At 43.7% G+C, this 17,463-nt stretch overlaps 1 protein-coding gene and 1 long non-coding RNA gene across 8 annotated transcripts in view; one reads left to right on the top strand and one right to left on the bottom strand.

The window, feature by feature from the left end:
- Window positions 1-11,955, bottom strand: part of LOC142827292 (uncharacterized) — a 43,630-nt gene extending 31,675 nt beyond the window's left edge. Inside the window, exons 1-2 of one of the 2 annotated variants that reach the window (XR_012901933.1) lie at window positions 11,750-11,955; window positions 11,105-11,194 (exon numbers count right to left, since the gene is read on the bottom strand). This is a non-coding gene — a long non-coding RNA (uncharacterized LOC142827292). The remainder of the gene's footprint in view (window positions 1-11,104; window positions 11,195-11,749) is intronic. The other variant, XR_012901932.1, reaches the window with a different exon arrangement.
- Window positions 11,669-17,463, top strand: part of CNOT10 (CCR4-NOT transcription complex subunit 10) — a 56,420-nt gene continuing 50,625 nt past the window's right edge. For 3 of the 6 annotated variants that reach the window (XM_075921970.1, XM_075921969.1, XM_075921968.1), the window contains exon 1: window positions 11,669-11,806. In XM_075921970.1, the coding sequence (XP_075778085.1) occupies window positions 11,785-11,806 (22 nt within the window). In that variant the 5' untranslated portion in view covers window positions 11,669-11,784. Of the gene's footprint in view, window positions 11,807-12,330; window positions 12,356-17,463 lie in introns of those variants that run through there. The other 3 variants (XM_075921966.1, XM_075921965.1, XM_075921964.1) reach the window with 1 other exon arrangement.

Below are 17,463 nucleotides of genomic sequence, written 5' to 3'. Positions count from 1 at the left end.
TGTGCCAGGAGAAGGGATGTGGGGAGTACAAATGTTCTTTGTCCCAAGCACCACAATATATCTTAATCCGTCACTGACTATAGAGCCTGATTCTCTGCACAGTTAAACCAGTTTCGTAACTCTACAATGTCATTGACTTAAATTGAGTTAGTTCTCACTTACCTTTCATAAGGAAGAGAAGAATCAGACCTATGAAGTGTTATACAATGAAGCATGAAAGAAAACTAGGAAAAACAGCGTGAGGCCAATATGGTGCTATCAAGACTTCTTTATTGACCTGAAAATCAAAAAGGAATCCTACCAAATGTAGCAATATGGAGAAATTACTAAGGAGGAGTACAAAAGAATAGCAAAAGCATGTAGGAACCAAGTCAGAGAGGCTAAGGTACAAAAGGGGCATAAAAGTCAATAAAAAAAAAGTTCTTTAAATGCATTAGGGGCAAAAGAAAATGATGGAATGTATAGGTCTTCTACTTAACAGGGTAGGAAAGCTAATAACTGATGACATAAAGAAAACTCAGATATTTGATGTCCTCACTAAAAAATGTAATGATTTCTAGATACTCAACACAATTGATATTAACAACAAAGGGGAAGGAAAGCAAGCCAAAATAGGAAAAGCATGAATTAAAGAATATGTAGATGGTTGATATGTCCTGAGGAAGTTTATCTTGGGGTACTTACATAACTAGCTGAAACAATCTTGGAACTGTTAGCATTTATCTTTGAGAACTCCTGGATGACATGGGAGGTTATAAGGACTAGCCAGGATGGATTTGTCAAGAACAAATCATGGCAAACTCTGGGTATGTCTACACTACCACCCTAGTTCGAACTAGGGTGGTAATGTAGGCAACCGGAGTTGCAAATGAAGCCCGGGATTTGAATTTTCCAGGCTTCATTTGCATAAAGCCGGGCGCCACCATTTTTAAATGTCCGCTAGTGCGGACTCCGTATCGCGCGGCTACACGCGGCACGGACTAGGTAGTTCGGACTAGGCTTCCTATTCCGAACTACCGTTACTGCTCATGAAACCCTTCCTCCCCCATGTCACTGGTTTCACGTTTAGCCAAACACAAAAACTCACATTTTAACTTCCCTACGATGAAATGGAATTCATTTTCAAATTCAACACCATGGCTGCATCTAGACTGGCAAGTTTTTCCGCAAAAGCAGCTACTTTTGCAGAAAAACTTGCCAGCTGTCTACAGTGGCCGCTTGAATTTCCGCAAGAACACTGACGATCTCATGTAAGATTGTCAGTGTTCTTGCAGAAATACTATGCTGCTCCCATTCGGGCAAAAGCCCTCTTGCGCAAATGCTTTTGTTCAAGAGGGCCAGTGTAGACAACGTGGTATTGTTTTGCGCAAAAAAGCCCCGATCGCGAAAATGGCGATCGGGGCTTTCTTGCGCAAAACTGCGTCTAGATTGGCACAGACGCTTTTCCGCAAAAGTGCTTTTGCAGAAAAGCGTCCCTGCCAATCTAGACGCTCTTTTCTGCAAATGCTTTTAACGGAAAAACTTTTCTGTTAAAAGCATTTGCGGAAAATCATGCCAGTCTAGACGTAGCCCATCAGTTTAGGATTGAATAAGGATCTCAACTGGTTAACACATTACAAAGGCAATTTCCCCTCTTTGGATTTTAACATCTCTACATCAAATGCTGTGAATGACCCTTTTCCACCCTCACTTGATTAGCTTGATCAGCACAAGCAACTTCTTCCTTATACATACTCCTGCTTCTGTAACTTCCACTCCAATTCATCAAATGAAGTGGGTTTTACCCACGAAAGCTTATTCCCTAATAACTCTGTTAGGGTACGTCTACACTTGCTCCCTAGTTCGAACTAGGAATGCAAATGTAGGCAACCAAAATTGCTAATGAAGCAGGAATTTAAATATCTCATGCTTCATTAGCATGATCTCATCAGCACGTTACTCTGATCAACAGCTGTTTCGAAAGTGAAAGTGCGTGCCGGGATGTGTTAGTTCGAAACAAACCCTTTGCTTTGAACTAACATTACTCCTCATTTTTTGCATGTTGTATGAGGCATAAAGGGATTGGTTGGAAAAGGCTTTCCTTGTTGACCGATCCCCATCTAGGCTGCCGCTTTTTGCCGGCAAAGTGCCGTGGCAGCAAAAGCGGTGGCCATTTTTATTCAAATGAAGCATGGGATATTTAAATCCCCGCTTCATTTGCAATAGTGGTGTGCCTAATCTACATCCCTCTATTGGCAGAGGGGTGTAGTTTAGACACACCCCAAAGGAGCTGATAAGTCTTCCAGAAAAACACAAACACAATTCAGTGTATGAGCAACTAGATAAATATATTTCTTGTTGTTGTTTTAAAAACTTTGCAATGCTTTTAGCTAAAGAAAAAAAAACTTTATTATTAAAGTCTTCCAGATTGACCCAGAGCTACAAACAATGGATTTAATTATATTAGGAAATGGGCATGTTAAAACCTGCGCCAAAAAAGAACAACATATGTAATCATGAAGTGCCACATGCTAAGATCCTGAAGCTATCTGGAGTAAGAACCGTATGATTTTGCATACTAAATAAGAGGAATCAATAACTATGGATTCCCTGCTGGCTTTCACATCAGTAGCAAAAAATTTAAATTTTACTCTTGTGATTTGCAAATGTTTATTATAAACACACCAGGCGCTGAATTTTACAGAGGATCAGTCTGTTAGTAAAATAGTAAATAAACAAAGCCTCTTCTATCTTAACAACAACAAAAAAACTTCATTGGACTACAGGCAGTCCCCGGGTTACGTACAAGATAGGGACTGTAGGTTTGTTCTTAAGTTGAATCTGTATGTAAGTCGGAACTGGCGTCCAGATTCAGCCGCTGCTGAAACTGATCAGTTTCAACAGCAGCTGAATCTGGACGCCAGTTCTGACTTACATACAGATTCAACTTAAGAACCCCAGGCATCCCCACGTCAGCTGTTGCTGAAACTGATCAGCAGCTGATTCCAGGAAGCCCGGAGCAGGGGCTTCCTGTAGTCAGCCACTGGTCAGTTTCAGCAGCGGCTGACTTGGGGACGCCTGGGGCAGAGCAGCTGGGGTGCTGCCGGGTTGGTCCAGTAGCGCCAAGGAGCGGTGCTGCAGGACCAACCGGCAGCGCCCCACCTGCTCTACCACAGGCCCGGGGCTTTGCTCCACGTCTCCCTGGTCTGCTGGGGGCGGAGGGCCACTAGCTGCGCCCCCCCCCCCACCAGCAGACCAGGGACACGGGGAGCAAAGCCGCAGCGGCGGCGGGGTGCCGCGCCTCTGAGGCTTTGCTCTGGCAAAGCCTCAGAGGCGCGGGACCCCTCTGCCTCCCCGGCTTTGCTCCAGGTGTCCCTGGTCTGCTGGAGACGGTCCCCAGCAGACCAGGGGCACCCGAAGCAGCTTTTCTCGCCCCGGAGGTTGAGGTGGCGGGACTGCTGCGCTCTGGGCGGTCCCGCTGCCTGCGAGCTCCGGGGCGAGAAAGCCCCGTTCGTAAGTGTGGATCCGACATAAGTCGGATCCAAGTAACTCGGGGACTGCCTGTATTCAAATGCCTTCTAGCAAAGTACATGACTGGTACGAAATATACTCAGCTTTATTTTAGGTTTGGTGTAAGAAAAATGCTTCAAACGTATAGAAACATCTTTAGAAATGTAAAAATAATACTTGGAATAAAAAAGTACATTATAATTTTTCTTTCCTATATGGAGGTACAAAGTCTGTATTGAAAACTCTTATTGAGATTCATTTTTTGGCTATGGTAACATCTGGAAAAAAACAGATAGCAATGCAAATACAGTTGTCCTTTTTAGTTTACTGCCCTATCTTCAAAATGCTTGCAAATATTAAAAGAGCATAAAGGGTGAATGGGCTAGAAGATAAATACATTCATTTGTATCTTTAGAGAAAACACTTCAATGGGTCCTCAGGGCAGGACCCATTCCTTTTTTTTGAAAGTCTACTCTGGAAAAATGCAAGTTTACAGAAATGCATCGAGAACGAAAATTCTCAAGAACCATTGTCTATTGAAGGCTACAGATTTAATACAACTTATAAACATTTTTTTAATTTCTATATCTCAGATCACTTTGTCAATGCGGTAGGATGTAAAGAATTATTCAGATGCATAAGATACAAATAAATTTTTCATGAAAGCATGTCAATGCTTTACATCAATCAGTTATGAGGAGACATTCTGTTTGATTACATCAAATATTTCGAAGCCAGTAAAGGGTCAGATCTTTTAGCTCTTACGCATCTGGAACTTGAACTTAATGGAAGTTTTGCCTCATTAAGGAGTGGACCATAATACACCTATGCTGAAATACTCCCCTGTGCAAAGTACCATTCCAGTCTTATTTAAATCCTATTTTAAAAGACATGGACTGTGGTAACTCTTTGCAAGGGAGCATTTCACACACGGTGCATTGAATATGAAAATTCTAGTTTTCCTTTCCCAAATACCATGATGCTTAGAAGGCCAGATACTGGGGACCAAACTGCTTCAGGCCAACACCAAAACTGGGAATCTGTAAAGATGGGTATAAAGCCATTTTTGTTCACCATCCCAAGCAAGTGCTGCACCAAGCACAAATATATATACTATTGATTGCCAAATTCCTAATGGCTGCACATGATATATTTAGGCTAATTACTTACATTTTAAACCATAACTCCAGTTTAAAATGCTTCATAGATAGATAGATTAAACGGAAACTATATTAATATATATTAATCTGTAATATAGTGCCACCTACAGGTCAAAAGCTTTTTGGTAATACCCTGAGATATGGCATCCATGCCACCTAAGAGCAGATTAAATTAGGTTAATTAACTAATTTACAGCACCTGCAGAAAAGCCAGGACCATCCCCCCCCCAAAAAAAATCTAATGGAAGATGAAGTTCCTTTTGGAAGGAACAGATTGAGCTTGTATAAAACCTGAGAAAATAATGGGTTTGAGAAGTCAGAGACAGCTTGGACTTTCTGGCTAGAGCTGGGAATATAGGCTGAGAGGGAGAGACTGGAAGTTATGTTGGAAAATAAGGAGGAAGAAGAAAGGGATGAGGAAAAGGTTTCAGAATAGGAAGAAGAAAAAAGAATGGAAATATCTGTATCTGAAAAAGAGAGAACAGATGGGTATGATACAAAGAATAAGGAGAAGGATTAACATTTTACAATTATCAAATCACTTGCTGAACATGTTGAGACAGGAGATGTTAATCCCTTGAAACAGCAGAATGGATTAGGTGAAGTATCAGATGTATTAAGAGCTAAAAGAATGCAGGGTTAGATTTATTAGAATGTACACATAAGGAACAGTCTGATAAACATCCTAAAACTACATTTTTAGGAAAAATAAAAGTAATTTGCCACCTACCTACATTTATGACAGAAGGAAGAAAGGTAATGTATGGGATTCCACAAGACATGACAAAGGATGAAATTAAAAGGGATACAGATGAGGGAAGTGCTCTTTGTTAAACAACTGATTAGGAGAAGGGGGGGGAAGAATGGTTTTAACATTTAAAGATCCAATGCTATCTAATAGGGTTAATATAGGGGTATCAACTTTTCTGAGTTTAAGCCATATATCCCGACCCCTTTGGGATGTTATAAATGTCCAAGATTGGGGCAAATGATAGTTGTCTGTAAGGGGAAAACAAGGCTTGATAAATGTGGAGAAGAACACAACTAAAATGCAGTAATTGTGGGAGGTAGGAACTAAGGTGATGTTTAGGTTCTACTGTTATAAAGGTCATGTGTTAAGTGTTGGGCAGGACCAGCAGTGATACTTAACAGGGCCAGTGTGTCCATATATGAAATTAAGGTCCCTACTAAAAAGGCCTCCAAGTTTAAACGGTATCACAGTTCCAACTGAAAGAATAGACGGGAGGTGAACCAATTCCAACCTAAAGATTATTTTCTCTTTTTCTGTCCCCAGATAATCATGAGTATCCAACTTGAGCTGACTTTATCTGTGTGTTGTATTATGCAATCTATCTACATAATTGCGGTGGTTGATCTTATCGTGAGGGATCAGTTGTTTTGTGAAACGGGTAAACAGTATGCCTTGGAGGATCCTGAGGCACATCCTAATCCTTTAGAACCGTGGTCACCAACAAGTCGATTGCAAGCTACTGGTCAATCGCGAGGCCTCGACCAGTCACTCGCGAGGCGTCCTGTCTGCCCCGCCCCCATTTCCCTCCCTGCGCTGGGGGAAGGGGGGGTCAGCCCCCTGGGCAGGTGTGCATGGGCTTCCCTGCACGGGGGAGGGGCGGTTGGCTCCGGGGCAGGCATGCGCACGTGGGGTTTCCCTGCGCGGGTGGGGGGGGCGGGTCAGCCTCCTGGGCAGACACATGCGTGCAGGGCTTCCCTATGCGGGAGGGGGGGGGCGTCGGTCCCGGGGCAGGCGCGTTCGGGGCTTCCCTGCGCTGCGTGGGGTCGGCCCTGGGGCAGGCACGGGCTGGTTTCCCTGGGGGGAGGGGAGAATCCTGGGAGGAGGGAGATGCAGGGGACTCTCCGCCTCCACTGACACCCCACTCCCCAGCCCCCACTCTCCAGCCACAGAACGCTGTCCCCACTCCTCTGGCCCCATTCCCCGAACTCTGTCCCCACTCTCCTGTCCCCAGCTGCAGAACCCTGTCCCCACTGGCACTCTGTCCCCTGCTGCAGAACCCTGTCCTCTGCCCTCCCAGCACCCTGTTCCCTCTCCCCTACCCCTAGTCACAGAACTCTGTCCCCACAAAATGTATAATTATAAATGCTTCATTTTAGATTTAAATAGCATGAATAAAAAACAGACCATTTATTTCATAACTATAAACACCTGATTTTAATTTTATGTATCGCATAATTTTAAAATAAACTGTTTATCAGAGTGTGTAAGTAAGGGCTGGGGATAGCAAGTGATGGACAGGAGGAGAATAGAGAGGGCGGGCTTCAAGGAAGGGGCGGGGCTTCAAGAAAGGGGCAGGGCGGTAGATCTTCGCCTGTTCTGAGATTTAAAAAGTGATCTTGGGTGTAAAAAGGTTGGAGACCACTGCTCTAGAAGTAAGGGTTCCAATTACAATTCATGTAGTACACAAAGAATGGCACTGTTCAATCAAGTGGGTTTTTGATTAGTCGTTACACAAAGGACAATTTCAATCTTTGGTATCAAGCCAGCATAGAAATTATGAAGCACAACCGTTGGGTTGTATAGAAAAAAACCCTAACCAATGTAAGTGGGTAGTAGCAAACCCCACATTTGGAAATTGCACTAAAATCAAAGTGTTGGTGATATATGAGGATGTATCACTTTAGATATTCCTGACTATATACCTGTGGGTTTAGCAGTTGGAAATATTTTATCTTCCTGGCTCCAAAGGAAGCCTAATACGCATATACGATTGAGTACTCCAGTACAATCAATACTTCTTCGCTCGGTGTGTAAATCGGACTCCTTATCTATATGTCATAAGGATGAGGTATGCAAGAAAGATACACTTGTGTTGGTATGTTCTACTCAGTCAGATATGACAGGACCCCAAAGGCTGTCAACAATTAAACATCCTGGGAACGGAGTAATTTACCCAATTGCCAAATGTCACTCGGTATCACAGGCTGGGTATATATGTCCATCACAAGCATATATTGGTCTGCATATATGTACCCTTCCAATGGGTAAATGCCATTATAGTTTTGTTCAGAGATTGTTATTGTCAAATCTGGATGTATTTGTGTAAGAAGCAAATGTTCTTTCGTTCATAGTTAATCAAGTATACACTATACGTAATGTTAATGTCAAACTTGTGTTTATGTTTTGTGTTTATATGGTTGTGATGTTTCGTTTGAAACCCAAACTTGGAACACACCAAATCTCATTTTGTTATGTAGGTTTTATGAGCATTTTAACCCAATATCTTTAGGTATGAATCTTTCTGTTCTAGCTCAGATGATGGCACACCTGGAGCTAGAAGACAAGTTAAAACAACTTAAAGTTGATGGAGATATGTTGGAAGCCACGGTTCATTATTCCACAGACGAGAATTCTTAATAGAAAGAACCTTATAAATTAGGGTGGGGATGACTTTGTTGAATATTTATAAATTTACTAATGGACTCCATATGGGAGTGTTATCAGTGCAATCATATTTAACATTATGATTAATGATCTCCTTTACAGCATATGGGTATATGACTGTCCTATATGGGCCAAACATAAAAGTCTTAAGATAGCTGTGGAAAGAACCAATGAGACACTTGGGATTTCAGAATGGGATGATACTTGGCGATTTAAGTCCTTACTTGCTAAAACAAGAGGAATGATTTTCACAAAAAAGAAGATTCAGGAAGAATTGAACCTATTTCTCAGAAAAAAAATACATGTAGTTCAAAAATGTACCTTCTTAGTTTGTTATTGGACATAACTCCTAACTTTAAAGCATCATATATAATATCAAAGCTAAATGTAAAGATGGTATCAATCTGCTTAAAACTATTGCTGGGAACAACTGGGTATAAGTTAAGAACACATTGCTGATGCTGTACAGGTTCCTAATAAAATGAGATTATGAATGCCAAGCTTTTAATTCAGTTTCTGAATCAACACTTAAAAACAGCTAATCCAAGTCCAAATTCTATGAATCACGTCGGTGAGTTTTGTGACTCTGTTGTGTGTACTGAAAGTAGCAACCAGCATACTGCCAATAAATGTAAAGTATAAAATTGCTAGATTTAACCTTTTGGGCTAAGGTTAATGGAAACAATGAAGATAAGAGTTCTAAACTAATACATGAGCACTGTTGGGAATTAAGTAGACAAGAAGAAACTCGGTACCACAAACTTCCACTTGCTAAAAAAGAGTCAAAAGATATTTAAAAGGCTTCTGTGAAAAGACAGGGCTGAAATAAATTTAAATCTCTAGTCATGGATAATTGAACATTTTCTCTCCAGTGGTAAATTCAGAAGTATACGATAAAACAAAGGGAAGAGCAGGACTGTCAAATATGACAATTTCAGATTTATGAGTATATACATGGCAAAAGAAGTTAGCATTGTTAAATCTATGCTGATGGTTCCAGAAATGAAAATATAGGTAGGGTGGAAAGAGCCTTTTGTACCCAAGAATTTGGAAGTAAGAGACCTGAAATTATCCAATATTGTGGGCATTCTGACAGCTAAACTGATGGGCATACTTTTGACACTGCCTTGGATAAGGGATGTAAGCCTTATTATGACTGCTATACTATCTGACTCTATTGGATATATGGTGCTTAGAAAGGGAGTCTTGAAAAGCAGACATGACTTTATCAATGAAATCTTTTTCTAACTATGGAGATAGTACAATTAGATATGCAGAGAGTTATAGTGTGAATTCTGGAACATCAGGATACTAGGCAATGAAATGAGAGACAAAGCAGTGAAAAAAAATGCCTTAAAAATGAGGCGGTTGATACAGAAATCCCTCTTGAGTAAAGAGGACTTCAAAATTTTGGTTGAGAGAACTTAAAAAGGAAGTGAAATAACTGTGGACGTTATTTAAACTTAAGGATAATGATACACAGCGATGATAGAAGCAAAGTAACTGTAGTTAGAACGCTAACAGGGTCACTGTGAAATGATTTTTATTTACTATACAAGCTCAAAGACAGATTGTGCGACACAGACAAAGTCCAATAAACAGTTGAGCCTCTGTAGTGGCAATGCATGAGGATTACACAGCAGGAAAGATTCTTTATGAAGAAGTGTGTCACTTCAAGGTGAAAGAACAGAGTCTGAAAGAGTTGGCGAGAGTACAGTACCAGGAAAGTGGGGAAGCATTAAAAAGCATTACTTTGCTCTTTTAAGCCAGAATTGGGTTAGAGGATACACATTTTTGCCTATGTGAAAAAGTGGTAGAAGCTGCTGTACCTTAAAAGGTCAAGAAAAAGCAGGTGTTTGCAGCCACTTATTGAGAGAGAAGGGAGGTCTAGTAAGAAGAGAAAGAGTAATCTATAACTACTCCCTGGGAACTGGGAGTTTGGATGATAAACAGAGGGAAAGAGGCAGAAAATAAAAATGTGAAACAGGAAGGAATCCAGGAAAATAGAAACAGGAACTGGGAGCTAGCAGATCGTATCATATAAACATTGGATCCTGGGCTGGAACCTGTAGTGGGCCCAGATTCTTCTACCAGCTGCCGCAAAAACAGTACAGGACTAGACTTGGGACTGGAATAACATACAGTTGATCCAGTGGGACTCTGATACCCCAGAAGGATAAAATTACTCAAAGGGCTGAGTCCTGGAGCAGAAGAGACACTGTGGTTACATCTCCATAGCATAATTATTTCGAAATAACATAGTCCGCATCTACACTACAAGCCTTTATTACAAAATAACGTCAAGCTGGAGGACTTGTTACTCTGACTCCTGGCAACCCTCATTTCACACGGAGTAAAAGAAGTCAAAGGGAGAGTGTTCTTCCTTTAACTTCCTGTTGTGTAGACAGTGCAAAAAGCTGAGGTAAGCTATTTTGACATAAGTTACGCAATTGGCATAGCTGAAGTTGTGTAGCTTAACTCTACTTTAGCCCTGCTGTGTAGACACACTGTGTGAGCAACCTTCTGAAGGGGGAGGATATGACCTGAAAGAGATAATCCCGATGTGACCATACATAAGTGCCCCAAAAGTAAGTGATTCCTATTACAGAAATTTATTAACAGATAAAATATTAATTGTGCCACAGTGCCCACTTTTTGGAGATTGCGGTGTAACAATGTGGCTTTTAACTTGAACTTCTTGCTGAAGTCTGAGTATATTTCTCAACAATACCAGTAAAATCCAGGAGGCTCTTTTGTACCCCATCAGCAGTTAACAGCTACAGAAACTGTTTTCCTACTTAATATTATGACTTAGCTCAGATTTTTCAGAAAGACATCCTTCCACCTCCAGACTGGACAGGTTATCTATAGATGCAGTTGTAAGAGGAACAATGATGACCATCTTGTTAGTCTTTACAGTGCTACATAGTCCTGGTTTTTGTTTCAGCTAGACCAGACTAACATGGCTACACAGCTAGTACTATTCAATGATGCACCAGGTGCAGGATTGCTCTGAAACGTATGAGGGGTTAAGCCTCACCTGTTAAATCTGCACATCCCCAGTAAACACCTTGGCGAGGAGCCCCTTCCCAATACACAGTCAAAAGCTTCAGGGGATAGCCGAGTTCGTCTGTACAGGAAAACGGAAAAAGCAACGAATAGTCTGGTAGCACTTTCTAGACTAACAAAACACACGTCCACGAAAGCTCATGGTACCATCCACATGTTGTGTTAGTCTAGAAAGTGCTACCAGACCATCTGTTGTTTTTTCAGTTCAGCAATACACAGTCAGACCGGCCACAGAGCAGGCGAGGCAATGATTGGGAAGGGCTCCTGCGAGCACGAACCGGACGGCAGAGGGTGCTTGGTGCAAGCCAACACCACGGCGGGCGCAGCTCCGGGCTGGGAGCCTGCGACTGGAGCCAACACACCGGGCCCGGGGGAAGGGCCCTTTATCCCCCGCAGCAAAGGCACGTGCACGGGGACGCCGGGGCGCGGGCCTGGCTTGCTACGTCAGCACTAGGTGAGACCAGCAGCTCAGTCTGTGACCGGCCCGCGGGCCGGAGATCAGCCCGGCGGGGGCCAGGTCGGCCGAAGCGGCTCCCGCTGCCGGCGGGCGGGGCCTCGGGCGGAAGGGGCGGGGCCGGCGGGGCTAGGCTCCCCGAAGGGGGCGGGGCTCACTCACTCGCCGCTCGGGCAGCTTGCGCGCGCGGAGCGGCCATGGCGGCGGACAAGGCGGGCGGTGAGTAGGCGAAGCGCCGCGCTGACCCCGGGCTCTGGCTCCCTTTGTCCCGGGACTCGCTCCTCCCCGCGCAGGGATACCGCCCGAGCCGCGCTGCAGGCCTGTGCGCCCGACGAGCGCAGGGATGTACGCAGCCGCGGCTTTGCCACGGGGAGTGGGACGTCTAGTCTTGTGTCCTTCCGCGGGGGGGGGGGGAGGCGAAGTAGGGCGGGCAGCCCCTTCCCTTGGCTGGGTGGGGGCTGCTCGGGGGCGTGACGCGCGTTCCCGGCTTTGGCGCCTCCCTTGTGGGCGGCGGGTGAGGCCCCCTCAGCCCCTGGCCGGGGTTCCGCGAGGGAGGCCCCCGAGCCTGGCTCGCGGCTCTTGGGGTCGAGCCCCCGCTGGGCTGCGGGCGCGGGGGGATGGGCAGCGCCCCTGGGTGCCGGGCTCTGGGGTGTCCTGCCTGTGGCAGCGTCCGGGAGCAGGGCTGCTGCGGTAGGTGCTCGCCCCGAGCCCTGCTCCTGGCCAGGGCCCCTGACGACTCCACTTGGATGGCTTCCCATATGGCTGCTTGTAGGTATCCTAGTGACTCCCAGGCTTTCCAGACTCCTGTACTAGGGGGGGAGGCTACGTCTAGACTGGCACGATTTTCCGCAAATGCTTTTAACAGAAAAGTTTTTCCGTTAAAAGCATTTGCGGAAAAGAGTGTCTAGATTGGCACGGGCGCTTTTCCGCAAAAGCACTTTTTGTGGAAAAACGTCCGTGCCACTCTAGATGTGGTTTTGCGCAAGAAAGCCCCGATCGCCATTTTCGCCATCGGGGCTTTTTTGCGCAGAACAATACCGTGTTGTCTACACTGGCCCTCTTCGAACGGGAGCAGCATAGTATTTCTGCAGGAACACTGACAATCTTACATGAGATCGTCAGTGTTCTTGCGGAAATTCAAGCGGCCAGTGTAGACAGCTGGCAAGTTTTTCTGCAAAAGTAGCTGCTTTTGCGGAAACACTTGCCAGTCTAGATGCAACCGGGATGTAATAGTGTAGTTGATTAACCAATAATCAAAAGCTTATAGGTTAATGCTATAGACTACATGATTTCCCCTCCTCCCCCACCCTTTGCTAGTCAATTTTGTTAGCAGGCTGGCCAGCAGCCCAGTTCAGTCTTGGCTTGCACTGGGTCCTGGTCCTACCCCTGCTGCAGCTCTGCATTGAAAGTGCAGGCAGGCAGTCAGTTCAGTTCAGTTCTGGCTCATGCTGGGTCCCGGAGTTCAGACCCTCCCTCCTTCCCCCCTCCCCCCCCCCCCCCCCCGGAAAGGGGCTGCCTGGGGACTATAAAATAGTCAATTAACTAATAAGAATTCATAAAGTTAATCGACTATTCAATTAACGAATATTTAACATCCCTATACTGTACCTCTTCCTGGAGTCTAACATGTCTTGGGAACCTGTAGGTTTTACCTTGCTTAAATACTTGCTTATAAAAATATAGAACTGCCATAACACATTATTACATGCAGAAGCCAGCAATTTTTCAGTAATTATAAAACTGAATAAATTGGAATATGAATATTGCATGTAGCCTGTAGCACCGTGCTGTCCAAACAGTTCTGAAGCAGAGCAAACTAGCCACGTTATTCTGAAAATGCTATAGCAAACAAGGCATGTTATTCAAGCCAACTAGCCACAATCAACTGGCCAAATAGCCACGTGTGTCTGGTGCTTAGCGTGTTGGACACCACAGCTAGGCTACGTCTACATTGGCAAGATTTTGCGCAAATACTTTTAACGCAAGAATTTTTGCGTTAAAGTATTTGCGCAAGAGAGCATCTACACTGGCATGTGCTTTTGTGTAAGAGATGTGCTTTTGCGCAAAAGCATCCGTGCCAATGTAGATGGTCTCTTGCGCAAGAAAGCTCCGATGGCCATTTTAGCCATTGGGCTTTCTTGCGCAAGTAATTCATGTTGCCTGTCTACACTGGCCTCTTGTGCAAGAGGGCTTATTCCTGAGCGGGAGTGTCATAGTTCTTGCACAAGAAGCACTGATTCCTTACATTGGAACGTCAGTGTTCTTGCGCAAGAACTCACGGCCAGTGTAGACAGGCTACAAGTCTTTGCGCAAAAGCAGTTGCTTTTGCGCAAAATCTTGCTAATGTGTAGACAGCCCTATAGTATATAGAACAGCATAAACAGGCTGTGTGAAATTTTAGATTGTGCTGACTTGGCTCATGTTTTTTATGTAGATTGTTGTAAAGCTAGGCAAATATCTAGATGAGTTGATGTGCCCTCTGGAAGACTGTTGCATGCCCACAGAGTTATGCATACTCCTGGTTGAGAACTGTGGCCCTATTATATTAGTTCTGTTTAAAAATCTGTACTTGGTTTTTTATTGTGGTCTCCTGCAGAAGTGAATTCTCTAGGCTGGTTACATGTAATGCGAGGATCATTAACTCAAAAGTTTTTTGAAGTATTTGAGTAAATGTTTACCAAAAAATAAATCCCTGCAAAACATTTGAGTATCTGATTTTAATTCCCTAAATTAGGGAGTGGGAAGTTGGAAGTCTCTAAAAATATATTTCTTTTTGAAAATTTAGTATGACCTCTGATAGTGGACTTGACCTCTAAAAAAGCTCAGTCTTGGTTAGTCACAGTTTGGATTAAGGACCACCCTCATGCTACTCTTAAAACAATGATGCATGAAGTAAAACAAATTTCTACTCTGCAATGAGTAAAACAACCCCTCCCCCCACAGAACCTCCTGCCTCCCCCCAACCAACCCATGTGAAGGCCTGATTGACTGTTGCTATTGCATCTGGCAGGCCTGAAGAATACCCATGCTCCAAGAAGTCCATCTAGTTTTGCTTTCACTGCAACAAGATGGAGCTTTGGCACTATAGAGATGAACACAGAGTTCTTATGCCTTTGGAGACTTTGGGACAAATGTGAAAGTCTGTTCAGAAAGAGCACTAGTTAAAACAGTCCTGAGCCTAGGCTTGTCCTGCACAAAGTGCTGAATTGGCCATCTGTAATCTCTGAAGTAAGAGGGCAAGCTGCCTCTCTCAGGGCTTGTCTAGACTATGTGGAAGATTCGAAAGAGAATTCTCATATCTTCTGCTTTTGAAAGTGAAAGTAGTCTAGATACATTTTTTTTGAAGACTCCCCTTTTTCGAAAAGCCGCATAAACCTCATTTTTTGAGGAAAAGAGGCTTTTTAAAAAAAGGTGGGGTGTTGCCGAAAAAAACACAGCTAGATGACTTTCACTTTTGAAAGCTCTGCTTTCGAAAGTGAGATCGGAAGAAGATACGCGAATTCCCATGGAATTTGCATATCCTCTTTTGACTCTTCCACATATTCTAGACATAGCCTTACTGCACTCATCCAAAGAGGTAGGGGTGTGTGTGTGTTCTATCATAAAACAAAACAAAAATAATCTTGTATGTGGTTTGGTGATAGAAGATGTGCATCAAATTGTCTTCTGCATGTGTGCCAAGTTGTTTTATACACTATTCTTAAATAATAGAAAAACTTAAAATGTATTAGAAAAATCTTTCATGTGAGGGGCTTAGTTTTGCCTTAATTGATCTTTCAAGAAAGAAAAATGCTGCTTTGTCAAATTGATCAACTACAAGTAGCTATACACATTAGTGTGGCATACATACAATCATACACTATGCAGTATTTGTCCACAACAGGGTGAGTCATCAGTAAAGCTGGCTGAAATTTTTTTGAAAGGAATTTGGGATTTTGACTAAATGAAATGTGTAATGAAAAATTTACCTTTACTTGGGGGCATGCTGCTGACATGGTCCAGTAGCTATGGCTCATCATCTGAAGCCATGGAGCCTTACTCTCCAAAACCTTCATATGCCAAGAGTTAACAGACTCCATCTCAAACAAATCCAAAGTTATTTCTGTAAAATAGGTACTAATTTAGATTCTTTATAAGATGACTACATCTCTCCATAATTAATCCCATGCTGCATGAGACCATATATCCTATAGTGAGGCACAGAAACCCACACACAAACATTAGATTACCTGCATTTCCCTGGATCCAGGGATTAGACATATGTGCATTCGTTTTTCTAATATCTGAACTGAAAAGACTGCTGCAGATTCAAACTCTTAACAATTGCTTAGCAGGATAAGCATTCCCACACACCAATTATAGACTCAACTCAAGCAACATAGTCCCAGTTTATATTACAAACTGTTTTCTTAATTTATCTACAGTAGAGATGGGTAAATGTGAGTCTCTGTCCAAAACTAAAATGTTTATTCAGTAATAGGAAAAACTGGTCTCACAGTTATTGGTACCATTCAGGAGCAGAGGTACTTATGCATTGAAAATCTTGACATTAGATTAGTATAATGTATGATGGGCCATTACATTTGAAGCCACTTTTTTTTGCTTGAGTTTGCGTGCATTAAAACTTGTTTCCAGGTGGGAAAGGAGATGTGTTGCTATATTTCTGCCTTTAAGTTTAACCAATAATTGGCTTACCAAGTGTTATTTAATTTCCTAATGTCAATTTTTCATTAAGATTTCTCAAGTATAGGTAGGCATAGCATCTGTTGCCTATTTATTTTTCTCATAGTATGGGAATGAGCAATGGCAAATGCTTAAGATATGGCAGTGATTATGTGATTGATAGTACAGGTTGAATCTCTCTAGTCTGGCATTCTCTGGGCCGACAACTTCCGTGGTCTGGCATGATTTTAGTTAGCTGGATGTCCATTTACCATGGATGTGACCATGTTTCCTGCAGTCTCATAAAGTTTGTTTACAGCCACCAGTCTTGGCTGTCCATATTCTGTGCTATTATTTAGCTCTAATTTTCCCCTAAATGTCTTCTAAGAGTCCAGTAAGCAGTGAAAGTGTTGGTAATGCTGCTAATTCTCTGGTTCGGCACTAGTCAGTTCCCGAAGATGCTGGACTAGAGAGGTTCAATCTGTACTGTGTAATTTACAGATCTTATTCTGTAAATCTGTAATTTTAGTGTCTAGTGAGAGGAAGAAAACAGTAGATTTATAGAGCCCCCCCCCCATGCCTAATAAAATGACGACAAAATATAGATTAGGGCAGTGATCACCAACCAGTAGTTTGGTGTTTACTGGTTGATCCTGGAGCCTTTGAAAAGTGATCTTGACTGGTTTGGCCTGGAGCCTATCAAGTGCCAGCATTTCAGCAGCGCCCCCCCTCCTGTGCATCTCCTGTGCATCTCCTGCCCTTTGTGGTGGAGCTGCCCCAGCCCTGGAGCCTCCTTGCTGTGCAGGGTGAAAGAGGCAGTGGAGGAGGGCACTGATGTCAGGGATAATGAGGCCATCCCCCTCCTGCTTACACCAGGAGCCGCTGCTGGACATGCTGGCACTTTCAGAAGTGGTGCAGCACCTGGGCAGGGGTGATTGCACCACTGCCTAGGAGCTGCCTGAGGTTAGAGGGGTCTAGTGCAAATCCTGAGCCTGCACCCCAGCCCTCTGCCCCAAGCGGCTCTGGCCAGAGCCCCTACCACATTCCCAAACCCCTCTATCAGAGCCTCCACCTTCTCCCCTAGCCTGGTGAAAGTGAGTGAGTATGGGGGAGGAAAAGTGGATGGAATGATCAGGACAGAGCATCAAGGAAGGGGTGGGTCAGAGGGTTTGGAGAAGGGGCAGGGCTGAAGACAGGGCAAGGGTATTGGGGTT

This window comes from Pelodiscus sinensis, chromosome 2 (genome assembly GCF_049634645.1).
Source record: "Pelodiscus sinensis isolate JC-2024 chromosome 2, ASM4963464v1, whole genome shotgun sequence".
Lineage (NCBI taxonomy): Eukaryota > Metazoa > Chordata > Testudines > Trionychidae > Pelodiscus > Pelodiscus sinensis.
The sequence above is the reverse complement of the archived record's forward strand: the minus strand, read 5'-3'. Positions and strand labels throughout refer to the sequence as shown.